We start from the raw sequence: 23,271 nt of genomic DNA, 5'->3' as shown, positions 1-23,271 counted from the left end.
GCCCCAGCCCTAAATCTAACCTGGCCTCACAAACAGAGCACAATCTTAACACTAAGCAGGGCCACCACAATTGCCTTAACCCTAACCACAGCCCAGACTGCCGAGCCCTCCCACATCAAACGCCTGCACCACTGCACACTTCCCCAGTCTTAGCTCAGGCCTACAAACCAGCCAGAAGCCTAACCCTAGCTTTGCCCCCGCCCCCGTGCTCCTGAAATTACCTCACCATAACTTTAGCCTGCATTGCTGAATCTGTCCCACTCATAACTCAATGCTACCTTTAGTTCACATCACCACACCTAAGGTTACCACCTTTGAAATACAAAAAATCCAACATCCCCATTGCCACAAGGGAAGCCTGCCCGAATCAGAAGGCAACATCGCAACCCACCCCCTTCAACAGCCACTTATAGTATGTAGAGCGCTAACACATATAAATACACTTGCTATCATCTTCTTGCTTAAACTGCGTCCCGGGGACACTGGAGCATCCTCAGCTGGACACAGAAACCGTTAACATTAGCTAGCCCAGTGTACTGTGAAATAATGCAATGCTTTAGATCTACATTAACAAACAAACAAACATGGCAGATTAAATTAGTTTTTTGGCAACTGGCACATCCATAAAAAAATCCAGCCAGGCTGGAACCCTAAGCACACCTGAGCCTAACTACAAAACACGGAACCCTTAACACAATCCAGGCTTCCATACCAGGCTGAAACCTAGCCCTAGCTGAGGCTCATACCAGGGCTCCACTCTCCTTATTCCTAGTCTATAAACTCCCCCACAGCTGTATTGCACTGTAAGGGTCCGGTGTGGGGGCTCAGCCCTCTCAGGTGTGGCTGGGAGACAGGCCGCCTCACTACAGGGGGCAACAAGCGACAGTTTAGGGCTCAGACCCGCAGGCAGGGGCTGAGTAACCAGTTCAGTAATTTAAGGCCCAAACCCTAGGTCAGGGCGGGGCAACAGGCAGTAGTCCTGGGCTCAGACCCTCAGGCAGGGGCTGAGCAAACAAACAGGAGTTCAGTGTTCGGACCCTTAGGCAGGGGCTGAGCAGACTAGCAGTATATAAGTCCAGGCCCTGGGTCAGGGCGGGGGCAGCAAGCAGTTCACTAAGGTAAGTCCAGGCTCCTACGCCTGAGCGTCGGGGCGAGGGGGAGACTGCCACCCGTGAGTGGGGTGGCAGGGGGGACGCAGGCCCACCCACTCCACTGTGTCTCAGCCCGGGGCCCTAGCAGCGGCAGTTAGTCTGCTGCTGTGTCAGTGGGGATCCTGGCCGCAACACACTGACATTGGCTCGGGGTCTGCGGCAGCCAGACTGGGGTCGGCTACCCCCGGGCTACTTCCAATCTCCCCCTCCATTGGTACTTGTGTATCCCCAGCATCCTCCGCCATGTCCCACACCATGGGCTCCTCAGGGTGCTGAGCGCTGGGTAAGTCGGGCTGCTCCTCAGGACACTGGGCGAGGGGAAGCTCAGGCAGCTCCTCAGGGTAGCGGGCTCGAGGAAGGCCCGGCCCAGCAAGAGCTCGGGCACCAGCGTCTGTCCTTGCCAGCGGGCAACTGAGCGCTGGGGCCGGGCCTTTATACTTCCTGTCCCGCCCCTTGACTTCCGGGGGGCGGGGACAGGCGGCTGTTCTGGCTCGGCCCTCTCAGGTGTGGCTGAGAACCAGGCCGCCTCCTTACATGCACACTCAGCTGTATGGGCTGATCTCACCTCTAACCTGGGTCACTAAGCCCATCCCAATGCAAACCTTAGTTCAAGCCCCGGAACTCTGCTCCAACTCTACTCAGTTCACTAACATGGAGCAGGCTACCATTAGGATTTTGGCCAGCTGTTAGCCCTGGGATAGGGTTAGGGTTAGCTCTTGGGTGCTACACAGATTGAGTTGTGAACAGGTCTTGGCCTACATTAGATTTGGGGACTGTTTATGAGCCCAGGTCTTGACTAGGGATGGGCCATTTAGTGGGCTAGGGTTATGGTTGGGTCCAGTTCATGAGCAGAAGTGATGGCACCACTTCCTAGTTTGTGACGTGCGGGGGGGGGGGGGGAATGGGAGGAGGGCCTTGTGAAATAGAAAGAGATGGAGCCATTCATAATTTGGTGGGAGTTGAAAGATTTGGTCACTAAGCCTCTTCAGACATGTTCACTAGGAAGCTGTGGTACACTTCACAGGTTACTCAATGCATCCGTCACAGCACACCTCAGGGATACGCCAATGCCTACTAATGCACAGCTACATATGCCAGGCATTTATGTAGGTTAGCAACATGCAGAACTTGATGGTTCTGAAGCATTTTAAATGTTTTTGGTTTGGTTTTTTTTAAACCTATGACATACTGGGGCCTGATTCTGAGCTCATTTACACTGGTACAAATCAAAAGTAATTGTATTGAAATTAATGGATTTTTGCCCCAAAAAAACCGGTGCAAGTGAGTCCAGAATAAGGACCATTGTGATTTCCAGATCTCAAGTGCATACCATTGTTAGTGATGCATTTTCTGTAATTCTAGTCATGCAGTGATTATATGGACATGATTAGCTCATGTAAAAACTTCCTTTTTATGGATGCTTGTTCTCAGTAATCTTTGAACTGAATTCCTTTCTCATATAAATAACGCTAAATAGTAATCACAATTCCACTCTATGTTCATGAAAGTAATATAGCTTTGAGTGATACTGCAGGGCATTTGGTACATTGGTTAAAAAAAAAATCAATCTGTAGCCAAATTGCTTCCAATAACAGTCATCGTTGACTGATTGATTTTTATGACTGTTATTACAGTCAGACAATGACATTTTAAATTATAACTTGCTATTTTAAAGGAATTAGCTGTGTTTGACTTTTAAAGGATTTTTCATTGTGGCGAGCGAGACAAATATTAATGTGGGTTAAAGCTGCAGTCACTAGAGCGGTCGGCCAAGATTTGCAAAAGGCACTGGTGGTTTCTGGGGCGCACAGCTGGAGCCACCTTAAAGGCACCTGAAGCTAGCTGAAAAACCAAATCACTTTAAGGAGGTTCACCATCATTAATCACTTTTGAATAGGTTGGCTGTTTAAAACATACCAAGGCTTAAAAAAACCCAAACATGCACGGCCTGCATGTAGTGCATATCGAAAGACTAATGGGCCTACTGACTTACTATCAGTCACGTAGCATTCCTATAGCATGGACTGCAATCAGTTTGTTGCTTACAGTGTATTTGGGAAGCATTGATTATTGTGACCCACGGTTTATATAAAACCCATGGTCATGATGTAGTAGATGAACTACAAACCCTAGTGTTAAGAAACTGTGTCAGGCCCCCAATATCATGAGATTAGCTTAAAAATCATGAGAGTTAAAAAAAAATAAAAACGGCATCTTTTCAGTCTTCTTCTGGTATTTGAGCCTTTGCGGAGAGGGGAGGAGGGGGGAAAGAAGGCATCATATTTTTAAGCTTTCCTCCTGAACAACAAGGACCTGAAACTGGCTTTTTTTTTTTAAATGAAAGCTCAGTTTCATGCATAATCTCATGACTCTAGGATACAGGGCTTTAAGAAAAGCTCTGAACATCATGAGACTCATGATACAAGCACCAGGGTTGGCAATATTGCCAGTTGTAGGACTGGGGCTGTTAACTTCAATGGGTGGAGTTCTAGCTGAAGATCACACTTTCTGTTTATACCTGGAGTCCTATTTCCTGGCTCGCTACATATGGAAAATTTAACCCAAAAGTCTAGTTCTCTCAAAATCCTCTGGCAATATTTGAGAACATATCAACTAACTTTCTGTTAGTTGGATTCTACTGGACCACCCTGACTTGATTTCTGACAATTTACTGCTCTGCATTAATGCAAAAGGTATTTTTAGTGAAAAAGCAAATACCAAAATGAAAAAAAACCCCTCTTGTTAATATGCTAAAGCATAGCCACTCGGTGTGAACAGCTCCACTTCTCACTGGCGCCTCAGCAGTTACAGAATCAGGTCTTTGAGGCATTTCATCTTTAATAAACTAGGAAAAACAACTTCCTATTATGGTGTTCCAATTTCATGAGATGTTTGTGCGGCCAGAAGGCACAGTGCATGAGTGTCCTGACCAGTCAAGTTTGGAAGAATGGGCTTGAACTTGCTTACGTTAGGAGTAAAATATCCAGGCTCCAGTGCGTAGCAGTGAACATGTCCACATCCTGTGCTACTTAGCAAACGCAAGAGTCTTTGCATTGAAAAAAATAGTGTTGCATGATAGGCATACTGTCTAGTCAGACTTCCAGGGCCTGAGCCAAAGCCCATTGCAATCCATGCGGGTTCTTTCTACCATGAATAAAACACAAGGTTAAATTTTCCCTAAGTCCATCGCATACATTTTTCACACAAAGTTTAGAGCCCCAGTGCTATATAAGAGCTAGGTTTTATGATGATGATGATGATGATCCAAACTCTCTCAAAGTTTGGGGCTATCCAGACCTGGGATTTTTGGCTTGGATCCATCTCTAGTTTTATATGCTCTGGATCTGCTCTAATAATATGGGCCACCATGCTCCATGCCCCAGCCTAGCCCAGCCCTGTGCCACAGAACTGTGGCCATTCCGCTGCATTTGGAGACTTCGGGCCTCCTTTGAAATGGTTCTTGCATTCATTGAGGAGCACTTAGTATCTTCACAGCTTTTGAAACAATTAGTTTACCTCCCCTGCCCTGAAGCTGATGGCCAATGATGCCTCTGACCTCTGTGTCATCTGATCTCTTGTTGATCCTGTCCATTTATTTTTTCCTTGGTGCTTGAGAGAGTCAGGTACAGTATCAATCCACATGGAGCAAGTCCAAGCCTTCAGTGATGGTAGGCTTTAACATTCAAATCATGGCTGAGGCTTAGGGCTACTGGAGCAGAAGCTGCAACTGTAGCCCCTGAATAGTCTCGTTAATAGCACTCAGGTGCCTTCTGAGCATGTGAGCAAATGTGAGCAAATCAAGCCACACGAAACAGACTATCAATGAACTGTAAGGAAAGGGCACCATTCCACTCAGCGTCTTAGAAATTAGACTTTACTACGGAGCTAAATTTTCACCACCTGGCCTCACTCCCCTAGATGCAGTCACTTGACCAACCCGTCCCTGCAATGCAGCTGCAGGAATCGTGCATTCTCACATCTGGATCCCCACACCTATTTTATGTAGTTGGGAACAACCGTTGGGATTTGGGGGGTCATAGGGGACCACAAGCTAAATATGAGTCAACAGTGTAACACTGTTGCAAAAAAAGCAAACATCATTCTGGGAGGTATTAGCAGGAGTATTGTAAGCACGACACGAGATGTAATTCTTCCACTCTACTCTGCACTGATTAGGCTTCAACTGGAGTATTGTGTCTAGTTCTGGGTGCCACATTTCAGGAAAGATGTGGACAAATTGGAGAAAGTCCAGAGAAGAGCAACAAAAATGATTGAAGGTCTAGAAAACATGACCTATGAGGGAAGATTGAAAAAATTGGGTTTGTTTAGTCTGGAAAAGAGAAGAGTGAGAGAGAACATGATAACAGTTTTCAAGTACATAAAAGGTTGTTACAAGGTGGAGGGAGAATAATTGTTTTTCTTAACCTCTGAGGATAGGACAAGAAGCAATGGGCTTACCGTAAATTGCAGCAAGGGAGGTTTAGTTTGGACATTAGGAAAAACTTCCTAATTGTCAGGGTGGCTAAGCACTGGAATAAATTGCATAGGGAGGTTGTAGAATCTCCATCATTGGAGATTTTTAAGAGCAGGTTAGACAAACACCTGTCAGGGATGGTCTAGATAATACTTTGTCCTGCCGTGAGTGCAGGGGACTGGACTAGATGACCTCTCAAGGTTCCTTCCAGTTCTCTGATTCTATGATTACCTTGGTCATCACCAGGACATCACCTGAGCTGCAGCTTGAGCTAACAGAGTTTTTTCATGGGCTTTGGATCAGACCATAGATTGGCAGCTGTAGCAGACACGTATTCTGTGGCAGAAGAGGACATACATTGAATGTAGGTTACATTTGCCCTTACACTGCACATAGCTGGTTAGGACCCTACATTGCCCATTGTCCTGTTTTTTAGTTTAGCCCTTTTTAAGAGGAAGGCAATAGCATGCCTAAAATACAGCTTAGTGGCTCACAGGGCCGGCTCCAGGCACCAGCTTATCAAGCAGGTGCTTGGGGTGGCCACTCCGGAGCGGGGCGGCACTTTCAGGTATTCAGCGACAATTCGGTGGAGGGTCCCTCACTCCCGCTCGGAGCAAAGGACCTCCCGCTGAATTGCCGCAGATCGCGATCGCAGTCACTTTTTTTTTTTTTTGGGCTGCTTGGGGCGGCAAAACCCCTGGAGCTGGCCCTGGTGGCTCAACCAGGGAATGCCCATAAAATCAAAGGTAAATTAAGAACATTTGGTTATTACTTTACATGGATTTGTTTTAGATGAATGGGTTGTATCATTTTTAGTGCCTTCTGTGACTGTTAGCCTCCTTTACAATCACTCCAATAAAGTTTACAGCCTTCGAGTGAAGCAATGTGATAATTTTATTGTGGTCACATGATTTGGTTTGTGCCCCATGGAAAGGAAATACTGAACTGGCTGCTGCGTTATCAAGTTTTTGCCTCATGTGAGGGCTGCATCAAAGCTCCCTGGCAGGAAAACAAAACGTGCTTTGAATAAAGCATCTTGAGTGCTACGCCATAAAATAATGCACTTGTGAGGGCTCAGGAAAGCGACAACAATAACAATAGTATCCCAGCACAGTGGGAATACTCAACCTTTATTGGTATAAAAACTAGTTCCCTTGCAAACATATGAAACAACCAATGTGTGTGTAACCCTCATGTTGCTACAGCTTGAGTTTCCAGATGTGTAATAATGAAATCTATTAACCCTAGTACTATAGTGTACATTCCAATCAATGAAATTACACTGGAATATTTGTCTTCACACCTTGATCAGTTTCATGGAGCTATACACGTTAAACAAAACTAACAACCGCAACAATCAGCCAATCTGCATAATTCTGAGTACTTCTTTTTTATTACTTAGGGATTTGTTTGAAGTCTAGCTGTTATCCAGCTGTTATTCTGGCAGTCAATTCTGTAACATTAACCACATCACTGTCCCATTTCATTACATATGCTTAGCCTTGTGTGTGTAGCTATATGTCTGTCTGACTTTCATGTACAGCCATTCATAAGCTTCAAGGAAAAATGCAAGCATTTTTGCAGTACAGTGGACTGTCGCAACCAGTCTCTGCTCTGTTACTATTCAGACAAGTAATATGTACGACCAAGGGAATAGAAAGTATTCACTTTGAAGCAGAAATATCATCGTCCTCTCTTGTTTCCAATGCCAAGGTTAAGTAGGGCGGACGTCTGTCAGTTTCTTGGCTTTGGTACCCTAGCTGGCCAGCCATCTCAAGCCTAGGCTTATTTTACAGATGGGGAATTGAGGTACAGAGAAGCTGAGTGACTTGCCCAAGATCACACAGGACATCTGTGGCAGAGCAAGGACTTGGAACCAAGGTCTCCCATGTCTTGGGTTAGTGCCCCAGCCACCAGACCATCCTTCCTCTCATAAACCAGAATCCTACTTATCAAAAACTTCATTTAGTATAATACACGTTGTCCCTCCGCATTACATTCCCTAATGAGGTAATATGCCTGCAGGGTAGACACTGGAGACGTGCACCATATACTTCTGCTCTCAGACAGGGCTCTCTTCGTTAAGTCTCACCTAGCAAATAGACTGTATTTAGCTGTGGTGCTGCAAATGAGATTCAAGCAATTGCCCATCTTAAAGGTCTACTCCATAGATCTAGAGAAGGTCAAATGTCCCTCTGGAATTCTAAATTCATTTAGTCTTACTTCACGGGGGCAGTCTGAGTTTTGTAACATTCTGGTTTTGCATTTATGGCTGAATTTAGGACTGTATAAGTGTTATGCACTTTAAGTCAAAGGGTAAATGGGCCCCTAAGATGCTGCTTGATTGGCCTCCCATGAATTCCCTGTATGCATGATTTCTTTCCATATTACTTCTTTTATCTTGGCTATTTCTGAGACACCCATCACTCTCATATTTAATTGCCATCTTCCTATCTGAGCCTTGAATAACTTAAGGCGCAATTCATCGTTTTGTCAACACTACACAGTATGAGCTAAGCAGCTAAGCTGAGGGTGTCCAAGCACAGTACATAGCTTCAGGGACACATTTTCAACAGTGTTTGTAAATGCACCTACGGAAATGCACATGCCAGTATATACCCATTTTGTACACATGCTGACCGGTGTACCATACGCAACAGTGAAGCAATAGGATTGCAGGAACATATTAAGCATGCAGCTATTGTACGCATATTTATGTCTCACTTTTGGGCAATGATGGCCGTCGGCGATGACGCATGATGAAACCATTTGGCTGTCAGGGCATCAGTTTTTGACTTGTTAATTTGCACACTTCTGCTGGAGTGAACCTGTGCCCTTTAAAAAGTGTCAGACATCCCCCCCACCCCTCAGCCCTTTGGCCACAGCACGGGGTTTTGTTCCATTGACAGTAACGTGAATTTGAAAGGGAAAGCTGGAGACAGAGACAGGGAGGAAGCAAGCAGATTATTACGACTAGGCAACAAATCTGCTGCCATAAATTGCTTTTGTGCCCCATTTTATTTAGTGTTCATGTTTCACCACTTCACACAATGCTATGCCTACGTGCGTAATAACTAGCCCCAGGGTATTGCTGGTATAAAGTCCATTGACCTGTCATCATGATGCCCCATGTGATAGCGTCAATGGACTTACACCAGTGGTGAACTGGTCACACTTTATATTAAGGTTCTATGTATAAATAAATCATAAAGGGTTAATAAATGGTTAACTGAGGTTTTATTAAATGGTTCATCAATTGTTACAAATTGTTATCGAATCCAATGGGTCAAGAGGTAGCTGCTAAGGATGAGTTATAACCTCTTCTTCTGACATATCCTACCCACGCTTATACCATCAATTAATCATGTATTAACCCTGTGAAAACGGAACCTTAATATAAACCGTGAGTGATAAATTTGTAACTAACCAGTACTTGTAACTAACAGTTAGATTTCTACCTAAGAAAATGAGCCCCCTTCAGAGCTCTACGGGGCCCCGACACATGTTAGAAAACATCTGCTTAGCCTGACAGCCAACGCTTAGTACAAATTGTAATACAAATCTCCCCTCCTGGTGCCCCCTCCAAAGTCTTCCCTCCTGCAACTTGTGCTCCTCCCTCCAAGTTCCCTGCAGTGCTACGTGGGGAACAAATATTTAAAAATGGGCTCGTCAATCTAGCAGAGAAAGGTCTAACACGATCCAATGGCTGGAAGTTGCAGTGAGACAAATTCAGACAGGAAATAAGGTGTAAATTTTTAACAGTGGGAGTAATTAACCACTGGAACAATTTACCAAGGGGTGTGGTGGATTCGCCATCACTGCCCATTTTCAAATCAAGACTGGATGTTTTTCTAAAAGATCTGCTCTAGGAATTATTCTGGGGAAGGTCTATGGCCTGCGTCATGCAGGAGGTCAGACTAGATGGTCCCTTCTGGCCTCAGAATCCATGACTCTTGCTGGGCCATGTCACTATTGTCCGTGTTTTTAACAACGATTAACATTTTTCTATACATTTTTCTTCACCGTGTGTCGTGTTCTAGCTCTGCAGAGAAGGGCCCTGATCCTGCAGAGACTTGCACATGTGCTTAACTTTACACATTGTGAGTAGATCCGTTAAAGTCAACGAGACAACTCACAGTGTGTGTAAGTCTTTGCAGGGTTGAAGCTTAAAACAAGCTTCTGATCCATTGTTATGGCACATAATATAGGCTACCACAATAAGCATGGATGGTGATATATGGGAAATAAATAATTAAGGGGTTCAATTGCAGAATTAAGCTTACTCACTGTAGGGGTCACCAGAAATACCTATTTAAAAATTATACGCACACTTATTCTCTCTCTCACTCTCACTCTGTCTGACACAATTCGTTTTTGGTCAACATTTTCCAGTTTTTGCACCAATAAAATGAAAAACAAAAATTACCAAACTCAGTAAAAACAAATTTACTAGAAACAATTTTCCATAACTGATCAGATTTTATTTTTTGCTTTAATCTTTGTGGAATTTTTTGTTTTTTTGCTCAGGAAGTTGAGGGTTTTGTTTTTAATATCCAGAGCAAAATTGGCATTTTTGACCAAGCCTGATAAATATATAGCAAACTGAAAAATATTTGGTGCTAAGTAAATACCAATCCCCTTTTTTTGAGTGTTGCAACTGCAAATGCCATACAGCCCACTAAATCCCCATACCCAAACAACACATACTGTGGTGTAGCTCTGTCAAAAAAAATAAAAAAAATCAAGCGCTATGTATTTTTGTTTCCTCCCGTCATCTGGCAGCATGTCACCAGAGACCTCATGTTTTGTATCAACAATTTCCATTCGATTGTGAAGGAAAGTCATGAGCAGTGAAAAATGCTTCGCAGTATAAACATTAACTTGATGGCGCAGTAAAAGTGTTTTGTGGATGAGTACATTCTGCCAAGGAATGTCATTCCTATCTGATCGCATTACACAGGTCCACTGCACAATGTCGGCTGCTCATTAACTGTCCCCTGCCCCCCAAACAAACCTGCCAATCCTTTATGATGAAAATGGGATCGGAGGAAAGGCCAGAATGACAGCTAGAGTTGGCCAAGGAACTCAAAACAGTGGTACATGGTAAAATCCTGACCCACTATTGAAATGCCTGGCAAAATTCTCATTGATTTCAGTGGACTTCCCCCCATAGAATGGGGGACTTCAGCTAGGACTCAACAGAGCTGCATCTGATGCCTGGCTCTGCCACAGACTTCCTGTGTGACCTTGGGTAGGTCACTGGATCTCTCTGTGCCTCAGTTCCCCAGCTGTAAATTGGGGGTGATACTACTCTTTGGTTCCACTGGCAATTCTTCTGGGCTGGGACTCTCTGTTACCCTGTGTTTGTACAGCTCCTGGCAACCAGGGGGCCATGATCTTGGTTGGAGTCTTTAGGTGCTGTCATCATTGTTCTTAAAAAATGTTTTCACAAATATTGACTCCAATCTCGAGCTGAATTTGATTCCTGCTATTCATGCCCCTGGCGTGTGTATGATCCAAGAGTGGTCCGGCTACTGAGGTGTTACTCTAAGGCCCTTAAACTAAGCGCTCAGCATTCAGGGACATTAGGCATTTCCTGTAGGTCTGCACGTGCTACACCTTACAAGAGAGGCCTCCTTGGTATGTGGCCTTTTGACTAAGAGCCCAAGCAGGTGAAGTTTGCGTCACTTCTCTGGGCTGGTGTGTGACCTTGAGAAGTTTCCCTTTGCTTCTATGACCAGCTGGTTTGTAAAAATGTTGATCTTACTGAGGAAACAGCATAAAGCCTTGATCCAGCAAAGCACTTACACGCTTCGGGCCAGATCTGTCAGGGTATTCAGGTGCCTAAGGATGCAGATGGTCACCTAGTGGGTTTTTCAGATGTGCCTAACTCCCATTGACTTCAGTGGGAGTCAGATATCGAAGTGCTTTGGAAAGCCCACTAGACACCTAGCTGCATCTGTAGGTAGCTAAATGCCTTAACACATCTTGCCCTTGGTCCCTTTAATGTTCCTCTCCCAAGAGGAGAGTCAGGAAAGAGCTTTGTTAGTTTCAAATCCGCATATATGCCCCGCTGCATCGACAGGTACACTTTGTTCTTCTAAATGCATGTAAGTCCCTGTACAGAATAAAACTGAGCTCGGAACCTTACACATATATCGTTGGCTGCTGTCCGTGTATTTTCCTGCTTAATCAATAGCTGCTGTCTTACTAAGCCCACCATGCTGGCATGTGCAAAAATGCTGATAATATTACCCCAGGCCCACAAACAATCCTCCTCGGGTACCCAAAGTTCTGTCTTCCTGATGTCATTGATCCCCAGCTGTCCAAAGAAGTTGTGCTCTCGGAAACTGAGAGTTAATATGGATGATGGATTATTATTCTAGGCACCAGGTGGGTTTGCACTGTGAGGTGTGGAAAGTTCCAAGTAGGCTGGTGTTTAGCACAGAAATTGCTAGAGACACAAAAGGATGGCTTATTCTCTTCTATTTCGCTCCCCTTTGGGCCATCCTACTTTTGGTTACACTCATGCAAGTTGATAGAAGTTACTGGGTCAGATACGCTCTCAGCTATACCAGTGTAACTCTAGAGTAAAGAGTAAGCGGCTCCTCAAATGTGGCACTTCACAGGCCTTCTTTTTCCTCTTCAGCTGCAGGCTGCAATGCCGGAGTCCTTTCCCTCTGCCTGCTAGCACTTCATGGACAAAATTTCCTCAGTAAGATCAACATTTTTACAAACCAGCCGGTCATAGAAGCAAAGGGAAACTTCTCAAGGTCAATCACTGATTAAATGAGCAACTTTTAGTGAGAGTGTTTTTAAGATGCAAATATTTATGGGAGCAAGAAAGACTCACTGAGGCCATTATCTGACATTTGGTATTTACCTCAGACTTCCCTGGATTAGTTTAATATTCAATAGCAGCCAGGCTCTCATCTGCTCCAGGAAGTGGCCGGCCCGGGTCAATGTTTAACTGGGCTCACCAAATCTGGATTTAGGAAGGAAAGGCTTGGGGAGGAATAGCCATGGAAACTGGCTTCCCAGACACCCAATCAGCTCTGTGTGTGGGTATGGTCAGGCAGAGCGTGAAAGTTGCCCTGGAGGGAACCTGGGAGCTTTACAAACAGGCGTTGCCTTCAAAGGGAGCCCAAGACACAGATCAGTGCTATGGTCAAGTCCAGGAACTATTGCACACAGTCTTTTTGTTCTTTGACTGTTGTAACTCGGTAAAATGGGCCTGAGCTACTCCAGGGCTCATCATAAGGTGACAAAAGTGGCACCAGTGCAAACCAGAGAGGAGGTGCCTACTTCCCCTTGCACGGCCGCCGTGTGTGGATTTCACAGCACCCTGGAAGAGAGACGTTTATGCTCATTTGCAGCCATGGAAGAGCGAAATCCAGTGTTTCAAAGGCAGCTTCCACCCCTAAGAGAAACTCTGTATGGCAGATGCTCCACAGGTAACCTGGCCATGGATAAGTGACTGCCCTTTCTAGGGTGCTTGGATTGGCTGATTATTTGGTCTTCGTGTTCTCTGTTGCCAAATAGATATATGGCTCAGCAGAAAATCATTGCATTTTAACTAAGACAAATGGTAGAAAGCTGAAGGTTTACCAAATGCAGTTTTGTGTGTGTGTGTGTGTGTGTGTGTGTGTGTGTGTGTGTTTCTAGGCATGTGTCTGTTTCTGACACTTCCTGTATATTACAGCACTGGGGGGGGAAATCATTTTTTTCAGCTTGTTTTAGAAAACTGTCTCAATTGTTTATTTAAATCTCAAACAGCCCAGATCATGCAATCCTTGATTGTGAGAGTCATCCTTACACATGTTTCAGAGTAGCAGCCATCTTAGTCTGTATCTGCAAAAAAACCAGGAGTACTTGTGGCACCTTAGAGACCAACAAATTTATTTGAGCATAAGCTTTCGTGGGCTACAGCCCACTTCATCGGATGCATCATGCATTTCAGGAGCAGAACAGGTCTAGGAATGAATACAGATTGGCTCTGGATATGCAGCATGACATTTGGAGCGTTTTATGACAGCAACAGCACTTAAATAACTACTCTGTTCAGCAAAGAGCTAACCACTGGGTATTTAGCAAGTTCATTTGCAAAAAGTCCTCTCTGGCAGGGCCATATTCCATTACACGTGCAGTTTTTGACAATAAGAGCGTATCACATGTGAATGATGAATTAGCTGGCGCCACGGTCTAAACAAACCAATGTCTGTTACACAAAATGTTTTATTCCGTTCACGGGGATTCATTTCAGCGTGTGTTGTTACACTTTCTAAGAGCACGTGAGGTATCTTCGTTATTGAAGAGCGAGGGAGAAAACAAACAGTAGAATTTCTTAAATTTAGGCCGGGGCTTCGTATTACAGTCATGCACCAGGGTCCCATCTCCAATCAGGGCCCTGGTATGCTAGGCATTGTACAGACCCTTGAGTCAACCACTGCCCTAAACTGCCTACAATCTAATCTAAATAGACTTTGATTGTAAATTCTTTGGGGGCAGGGACCCTATTTCTGTCCTGAGCTTGTACAGCACCTAGCATAACGGGGTCCTGATTCATGACTGGTGCTTCTAGGTGCTACCTAGGCGACAGGGGATGGATCACCTGATGATTGCCTGTTCATTCCCTCTGAAGCACCTGGCACTGGCCACTGTTGGGAGACAGGATACTGGGCTAGATGGACCTTTGGTCTGACCCATTATGGCCGTTTTTTTGTACCTCAAGCCAAATAAATGATTAATAAAGGTGGGAGTGTATGAGAGTCATACAAAGGCGACATGACTTACCCAAGTTCACGCAGCAGGTCAGCTCAATATCAGATCTGGAAGAGAACTCAGGTCCTTCCGAGTCCCATGCCGCTAACCCATCCACTGCATCTAAGTCCTAAGCTCATGCGGCATCTAATATTTTAATGAGTCACTGTCTTTGTATTTCTACTTCACAATCAGAAATTGTTTAGGCACTAACTAGTCCCATGGATTTAAGAACAGTGGCTTCTAAACAGTGGCTTCTGAATATGCTGCTTTTTCCCCTATATGCTTAATGGCTGCTAAATATTTTCTCTTGAAAAGTCAGCTATTTGGGACTTTTTCCGCTAAAACGTGAAAAGTATTTAGCGCAGCGAATGTCTCTAGTTCCTTATTTGTTAAATAGTTGACAAAGTTTAATTCTGTGTTCAATAATTAAACATTGTATGTGTGTCCAGTAGAGCCGAGTGAGTCTTTTAATCAGATGAATTCATCCTCTCTGTCAGACATGGAATATCGGCGAGCAGATCAATTTTCTCTAGTGTATTTGTTCTTCATAATAATCAATAAGCCTCCTTGAGATTTTGTCCTCTGTGGATTAAACACAGACCCTTTTCAGCGGGCATTTTCTTTTCACTGGTGGGGGCTGATTTAATTCCAGCTGAAGTCAATGGAAGATTCCCTATACCTTCACTGGGAGTGGGATAAAGCCCTCACTTGGTGGTAACTGGCCAAGTGAATCAGATGGCTTTGTTTCTAGACCCTGACTGAGTGTAGAAGCCAAGCGCAGATACTCGAACACGTCCATTTAAACTTCTGGTTTCCCCAATACTGGTGTGTGTGATTGTCCACATTTATCCGTGCCAGAAATAGCCGATAGCAGGAATGCCTGTGGAAAGCAAAGGCCGTGAGCATGGATAAAGGGAATTCATTGACAGTTTTGAGCAAGTATTCAGGGAAGATTTTTTTGCTGATAGTCACTCAGCTCTGGTGTCCAGTGGACGCTTTTTTTTCCCCATGTGCTGTTGTATTTTGGGAGCGTGGGCTACGGTAGGTCATGTTACACTATAACTAGAAGGTCATGAAGCTTTTGCATAATAAAGCCTAATAGTTAATGATCAATTTGAGATTGTATTAAAACTGTTATTGGCTTCTTCTCCTTCTCTGTTCCTTTAAGTGCCCAGACCCATTTCTTTTGACATCATGATGGAAAAGGGAGAAACAAGTATTATTAAACAGCATCCGCCTCGAAGACTCCAAGTAAGATGAATTTAAAAGGCTACCTAAGGAGTTACTTGGATTTAATGGGAACATCCCATTTTATTTGTAATCATGCCCGGGTATGTCTTGTTTTTTTCTGTACTCAGATATAGTTAAGCCATCAGAATGAACTATATTGGTAAGAAATTATAGCTCCACTGGTCATTATTTCTAACTCAGAATTATTTAAATGACGGTATTTTGTGAAGAGAGTGGGTTGGATTTACACTAGTGTCACTCCATTTACATCAGTGGCCTTAATCCTGATTCACACCGTGTAAAAGGGAAGCAGTCAAAGGGAATGCCAAACAGCCTGACTATATAAAAATATGCTTCCTGTGTGGGTCTGTCTGTCTACCTGTCCTTCCGCAAGGCTGTGCACTGCGCCCCTCTATTGGACGGGCCGGAAGAGCTGCTAGCGTGTGAGAGATCAAGTCTCCTCCTAGTAGAAGAGCCAGAGTGACTAGAAGCCCAATGCTACCCATTATGTGCCTTTTTCTAGCTCTTTTCTTAAATGGCCTCCAGCACTGTAGTATCCGGGCACTGCCCGGCCATTAATGGACTTTAGCCTCACACACCCTGTGAGGCAGCCCTGTTTGAGAGTTGTGGAACCGCGCCACCAAAGATTGGGCAGCTTGCCTAGGGCCAGGCAGGAAATCTGTGCCAGAGCTGGGCATTGTAACCAGCTCTCCTCAGATCCACACTAGTGCCTTAGCCACAGGTCCAGCCTTCCTGCCTTCCACACGTTGCCTAACTAGAGATTTGTGCAAATGCGACAACTGCTTTTCATGGCAAAAAGGTCTTTCCGATGGGGGTAAGGAAGGTTCAGCGCTGCTGTTAAATTCAGTTTTATACCAGGCGAAGTGCAGCTTCCGGTGTAGACAGCTAAGAAGCGCTGTTAAATTCTGCATTTCTGCCATTGAATAGCCGAGCACTGACTCTGTGTGTTGCCAGCTTGGTTAAATCTTTATATCAGACTGGAAAATATTTTGCCTTTTGAAGAGCACGCTGGTTTGGGTAGTTGATGGTAAACAGTGAGATACTCAAGACACTTATTTTTATTACGTGGGCCTCAATCTCAAATCACCATGAAGCTTTACTCAGGTGAGTCATCCCATTATGGTGATATTATCAAGTCAATGGGACAGCATGTGTAAGTCGAGGTATTCATAGATTTGAAGGCCAGAAGGGACCATTAGAGCATCTGGTCTGACCTCCTGTGTAGCACAGGCCTGTGCATCTCACCCAGCTACCCCGGCATTGAGCCCATCATTTGGGTTTGGCTAAAGCATGTCTTCCAGAAAGGCAGCTAGAAACAGGCCATGCAATTAGCATTTACCAAGAAATATTCTACCTGCAGCACTGCTCATCCGGATCTTGAGAGATCCACTGACCTTGTATCCCCAGGAGAGAGCAGAGATTATGAGCCAGCTATGAGACAACATCACCTTTGTGAGCTGGCTAGGGGGAATTCCCAGCTGGCAGAGAACTGGGGTAACTGTTCCACATCACCCCCTCCCATAGATAGAGTGGAGTAGGTGGGTGTAGCTGCCGTGTCTCCATGCTCTGGTAATCCCTAGGTACCAGAATGGTTTCTTGGGTTCATAGGCAGTGGGGTGCAATTTAGAGCAGCTCTGAGGTGGCTCTAAGTTGCACCAGGCAACTGGCCCCTGCCACCTCCAAGGTTAGGGAGTAGGCCCCACTCGAGTCCTGCACTGAGCATACATCAGCTTCTGTATGCAGACACCACCCCGTACTCTATAGGCAACATCACTGCCAAAGGTTGGCATGTTTGTAACCTTAAAGTGACAACCGTCATGCTCTGGAGCCAGGCTACCCACAACAGAGAGCTTTGTGGATGGCCCAAGAGCATTTGATTCATTCAGTCTTTAAGTGCCTAATAAATTTTCCTCCTTAGCTTCCCCTCCTTCCCGCCCCGTGAAAGACAGATTTTGAACAGGATCAGCCTTAGGGAAAATGGCGCCCTGGATGCATTTGTATTTTGGCACCCCTGGCCCCTGCTGCCTCCCCGGGCTCCCCACCCATTCCCCCAGGCCCCAACTGCCCCCCCTGGCTCCTCGCCTATCCCCCCATTGCTCCTAGGCCCCACTGCCTTCCCCCCCATTGCCCCGAGCTCCCTTCTGTGGCCTCACACCCCAGGCCTGTCCCGCTTCTTGCCTCTTGAACACAGCACCCCCCGACCACAGCACCTTGGGTGGGCACCCACGCACAAGGCCAGCCCTGACTTAAAGAAGTCTAATATTTTCCTAACAAAATCCTCTCTTCACTTGAGCAGTTTCTAGCGGGCCAGGCTTCAAGGAGTACCTAGCGGCAGCTGCGTTTGGCTGTCAAACCCCTGCCCTGCCAATATCTCGGCTGATTACTTTCAGTTCTCTACCTAGAGCCATGGCTGGGAGCCGGCGGGAAAGGAGGGAAAGTGGAGACAAGAAGGGAAAATACTCAGTCCGAGTGCAAGATCCAGCCTCTTATTAAACAGCCATCTAATGGTAACAGAGAGTTTTGCAGAGGTGAACAATTAGGAGCATAGTCACTGCCAGACTGGATACGACCCCCGGCCCATCTTGTCCAGTGCCCTGGATCTGACAGTGGTCAGCACCAGGTGCTTCGGTGGAAGGTGCAAGAACTCCACAGAAGGCAGATGTGGCACAGCCTGCCCCCATTAGATCACAATGATACTTAGTGTAAGGGGCAGGTTATGCTCAAGGGTGTCGGAGCCTTCCCAAAAATGGGGGGGTATGGGAGTGGGGGCCTGTCCTTCCTCTTCCTCCAAGGCCCTGCCCTCCCCCAGGGCCCCTCCTCTTACCCCAGAGGCCCCGCTCCTGGCCAAGCTGGGGTGGGGTGGCACCGAAAGCAGCCCCCTCCCGTGTCCCCACCCCCCAGACCTGCTGCCCAGGGCAGGTGGAGGGACTGAGGCTCCCTAGAGCTGCCAGCTTTGCTCTTACCATGGCCAGGATGTGGCTCCGAGTCGCCCCCCGCCCCTGGCAGGAGCCAGGTCAGGGACAGAGCCGCACAGGCAGCTGTAGGGAGCTGGTGCGGAGTCACGGACCCTCCACCTCCACCAGCCCTGAGCTGGGTGGGGAGCCTGGGCGGGAACGGTGGAGGGTCCACGTGGCTCCCACAGCTTCCTGGGGTTCCCTGGCCAGGCTCCGCCACCTGCCTGCTGGCCTGGCTCAGGAGTGAGTCCTGAGGGGGAAGAGAAGAGGAAGGGGGTGGGGGGTCTGCCCTGGAGAAAAGTGGATGGGTCAGGCCCATCCACTTTCAAAACTGGGATAGCCCTGGCCCCCTGACCACTGATTATGCTACCTCTGCCTGCTGCAGGGTTCTTAACACCTTCCTCAGAAGTGGCGGCCATATTGGGAGCATGGGTCTGATGCAGTAAGTTTAAAAACGATAGGACCGTTGATTAGCATATGACTATTGTCAATAGTGTTTATTACTTAGAGAGTTTATTATTCCCCCCATGCTTGTTCTAATGCCACTAGACACTGTCATCAAAATAGAACAGCAGTGTCCTTTCCGGAGCAAACATTTTCAGTAAAAAAAATGGAGAAATAAGATTCTTCCTTTTCAAGAGGTATTAGAAGAGTCCAACTATGGCCTGGGTCCTGAGGAACAATCTGTGAAATATACAAAGGTGCAAGAAGAGATCAGATTTCCTTCCACTCAGCAAAAGTGAACTTTAAAGCCAGAACCTTCTCCTTCCTCTTGGCCATAGTAGGATCCGCTAATAGATTAGTGAGTTTATTTGCCTGCCGCTAGCAACATTATATTCACTGTTTTGGTGGCACTGGTGAAAGATTTACAGCCTGGAGTATAATTGGTAGTTAGACAAGGTGGGTGAGGTAATATCTTATATTGGACCAACTTCTGTTGGTGAGAGAGACCAGCCTTCGAGCTACACGGAGCTCAGCTTCAGGGCTGACCTGAAGAAAAGCTCTGTGTGTGGCTCAAAGGCGTGTCTCTCTCACACCAACAGAAGTAGGTCCAATAAAAGATATTAGAGAGGCAAGGGGTGCAAGGTAATATCCTGGGACTGACACAGCGGCAACTACACTGCATACTGTAATTTGAGGTATTCGTTGCTGCCATCTAGTGTCATCTCTTAAATTAGTACAACTTCAGGTTAGTTTTTCAGGCACTAAAGAAAATAACGTAAATGGAGACACAAAGGGTAGGGAAGAAAAAACAAAAACAAAACACAGGAAACTTTTTTATTAGGACAAGTTTGTGAGAGGCGGGATTGCCCTCTGGTTAAGGCACTGGCTCGAGATTTAGGAGACCTGGGCTTGATTCCTGGCTCTTTGTGATCATTGGTAAGTCATCGTAGGCCCAGATCTGCCAAGGTACCTAACGCACAGATTGGGCTTAGGCATCAGTTCAGAAATGCACTTAAGCACATGCTTCAGTTCATCCCCGTGTTGGCTAATAGTTAAGCACATGCATAATTACTGTCCTGAATACACATGGTGGCCTTAATCTCTCTGGCCCAGAGCCTTAAAGGTTCCCATTGACACATGTCAGGAGCAGCATAAGAGTCACAGAAAGGGACCTCTGCCATATACCACAGGAGGATCAGAGGGTTATAGCGGCACTGCCACTGGTTTTAGGCTGAACTACCATGTGTAGGAAGAATATTACTGAAAGCAGAAATGACCGTTACAATCACATCTACAGAGCTGATCCGAAGCCCATTGAAAACAATGGAGATTTTCCCATTGACTGCTGTGGGCTTGGAATTGGGTCCCGAGTGTCTTTGTTAGGTTGGACGGAGCCAAAAAAAAACCCCAACCAGCTAGAATGGCAGTGAAACAGCATCATGGACTCAGCTCTGAATTTTCCAGTTTGCTTTAAGTGATAACTTTTTTATGATTAAATTACTGTCTTTATTTCTTTGCAAATCAAGAAGTCCTTGCACTGATTCCTTATATCTGGCTAAAGTACAGTCACAATTTAGGGCGTGTTCATACACGTGGAAGTTAATGTCCAGCATTAAGCACGAGTCCAGTCTTCTTCCCATTGAAGTCATTGACAAGATGCCTACTGGCTTTTATGGGAGCAGGATTGGGACTCCAATGCCACAAACAGGTACCAGAGGTTCCTGAGCAATAAAGACCCCCTGCAGTTTTGCCCATTTTAAGCCGGTCTCTTAATTCCTTAAAAAGAAACTCCAGACTCAGCTGCCTATAAAGGGCTCTGCAGTTTTTAGCCTTGATGGCAGATACCATTTCAAACACAACTGTATGGCATTTACCCTTTAATAAAAGATCTGAGACGACAGTTGCTTGGAAACTTTCCATCAATAGAAATTTTGATGGGAAAAAGACGTCCTGGAGAAATGTTCTGGTCAGCGCTATTACAAAATAAAACATGTGCTTTCATGTGAATAAAATGATCCTGACGAAGGGCCTGATTTTCCCCTCCCTCCGTCCCCTTGAAGATACCTTACACCATGAGACGTCCCACTGAATAAGGTACTACTGGACAGAACATTAGAAGAGAAGCAGCATGTGTGACAGATATGGTAATTCCCCACCATATCATTGGGAGATCTTCCTGTATTAAATTTGTGTGTAATTGTGAGCCAGAGCTTGTCTAATTCCATGGGGGAGGGTTGCCACAACCCACCTAGAGCTAAGAATGTGTTGGGGGTAATTAGGCAAAGTCACTCAGTGTGTGACACCTCCAGAGAGCTATCAGCACCTGGGTAAACTGGTTCAAGCTGGATTCTCCAGAGACCAACAGACCAAGAAAGGACTTTGGGATAAATAGCCTGAGTCGAGGGGTTGGACGGCCCTTGGCCTCCTGTGGCCCCATGAGACTGATGGGTGACCCCAGGTAAGATGTTAGCATTCGTACAGGAACTCTATTTTTAATGTTTTCTCTGTAGTGTTTGCCCCTTAAGAATAAATGTGCTTGCCAAGAAACTCCTAGCTGCGGGCAATTGTGCTGTTCATCGCCTCTGAAGAAAAAGAAAAGCGCAACACAGAGTGTCTAAGCCATCTGGCTTGCTGGGGATATCGCAGTGTAGGCAGGGAACCATGCAGCCTGGTAAAACCCTGCTCAGGAGGAAGAGAGGGGTGGCTCTCTGCCTAAGGCCTGGTCTACACTAGGCGTTTAAACCGGTTTTAGGAGCGTAAAACCGATTTAACGCCACACCCGTCCACACTAGGAGGCACCTTATATCGATTTTAATGGCTCTTTAAATCGGTTTCTGTACTCCTCCCTGACGAGAGGAGTAGCGCTAATATCGGGATTAACATATCGGAATAGGGTTAGTGTGGCCGCAAATCGACGGTATTGGCCTCCAGGCGGTATCCCACAGTGCACCACTGACCGCTCTGGACAGCATTCTGAACTCGGATGCACTGGCCAGGTAGACAGGAAAAGCCCCGCGAACTTTTGAAATTCATTTCCTGCTTCCCCAGCGTGGAGAGCTCATCAGCACAGGTGACCACGCACAGCTCATCTGCACAGGTAACAATGCAGTCTCCTGAGAATCGAAAAAGAGCCCCAGCATGGACTGCACGGGAGGTACTGGATCTGATCACTATATGGGGAGAGGGTTCAGTGCTAACAGAACTGTGTTCCAAAAGACGAAATGAAAAAGTATTTGAAAGAATTTCTAAGGCTATGACGGATAAAGGCCACAGCAGGGACTCAGTGCAGTGCAGAGTGAAAGTTAAGGAGCTCAGACAAGCCTACCAGAAAACCAAAGAAGCAAATGGAAGGTCCGGGGCAGGTCGAAAAACATGGCGCTTCTATGCTGAGCTGCATGCAATTTTAGGGGGCTGCGCCACAAGTACCCCACCCCTGACCGTGGATTCCGAGGTGGGGGTCGTAATCTCTGCCATGGCTGAGGGTTATGCAGACGGGGAAGATGAAGATGAAGAAGAGGAGGACGACCTAGCAGAGAGCACACAGCACTCCGTGAGCCCCAGCAGCCAGGAGCTTTTTCTCACCCTGACGGAATTACCCTCCTCCCAGCCCTCACAATCAACTATCCCAGACAATGACGCCATGGAAGGGCCCTCTGGTGAGTGTACCTTTGCAAATAGCAAACATTGTTTTTTAAGCAAGCGTTTTTTAATGATTGATTTGCCCTGAGGACTTGGGATGCATTCGCAGACAGTATAGTTACTTAGAAAAGTTTGTTAACATGTCCGGGGATTGAGAGGAAATCCTCCAGGGACATCTCGATGAAGTGCTCCTGTAGGTACTCCAGAAGCCTTTGCAGAAGGTTTCTGGGCAAGGCAGCCTTGTTCCGCCCACCATGGTAGGACACTTTACCATGCCATGCATGTAGCAAATAATCAGGTATCATTGCATGGCAAAGCATAGCAGCGTATGGTCCCGGTGATTGCTGGCATTCAAGAAGCATCCGTTCTTTATCTCGCTGTGTGATCCTCAGCAAAGTGATATCGTTCAGGATAACCTGGTTAAAAATCAGGAATTTAAGTAAGGGGGATGGCCATTTTCCTACTGGGTTCGTGGACTGCAGCAGCTTAAAAAAAAAACCTTTCCTGCACGTAGCCAAGCGGGGGGAGGGGAGGAGTGAAATGCCAATGATCTTTTTTGTGTTTGGTCACCGGCGATCTTCCCCAAGCTACCAGC

At 46.0% G+C, this 23,271-nt stretch overlaps 1 protein-coding gene across 2 annotated transcripts in view; it reads left to right on the top strand.

Annotated features, from left to right (window-relative positions):
- Positions 1–12,711: 12,711 nt before the first annotated feature.
- The window catches only part of CCDC198 (coiled-coil domain containing 198), a 34,242-nt gene continuing 23,682 nt past the window's right edge, over positions 12,712–23,271 (top strand). Inside the window, exons 1-2 of one of the 2 annotated variants that reach the window (XM_045013921.1) lie at positions 12,712–13,079; positions 15,557–15,639. In XM_045013921.1, the coding sequence (XP_044869856.1) occupies positions 12,854–13,079; positions 15,557–15,639 (309 nt within the window). In that variant the 5' untranslated portion in view covers positions 12,712–12,853. The remainder of the gene's footprint in view (positions 13,080–15,556; positions 15,640–23,271) is intronic. The other variant, XM_045013922.1, reaches the window with a different exon arrangement.

Source organism: Mauremys mutica, chromosome 4 (genome assembly GCF_020497125.1).
Source record: "Mauremys mutica isolate MM-2020 ecotype Southern chromosome 4, ASM2049712v1, whole genome shotgun sequence".
NCBI lineage: Eukaryota > Metazoa > Chordata > Testudines > Geoemydidae > Mauremys > Mauremys mutica.
Note: the sequence above shows the minus strand (reverse complement) of the source record. Positions and strands in the feature narration are given on the sequence as shown.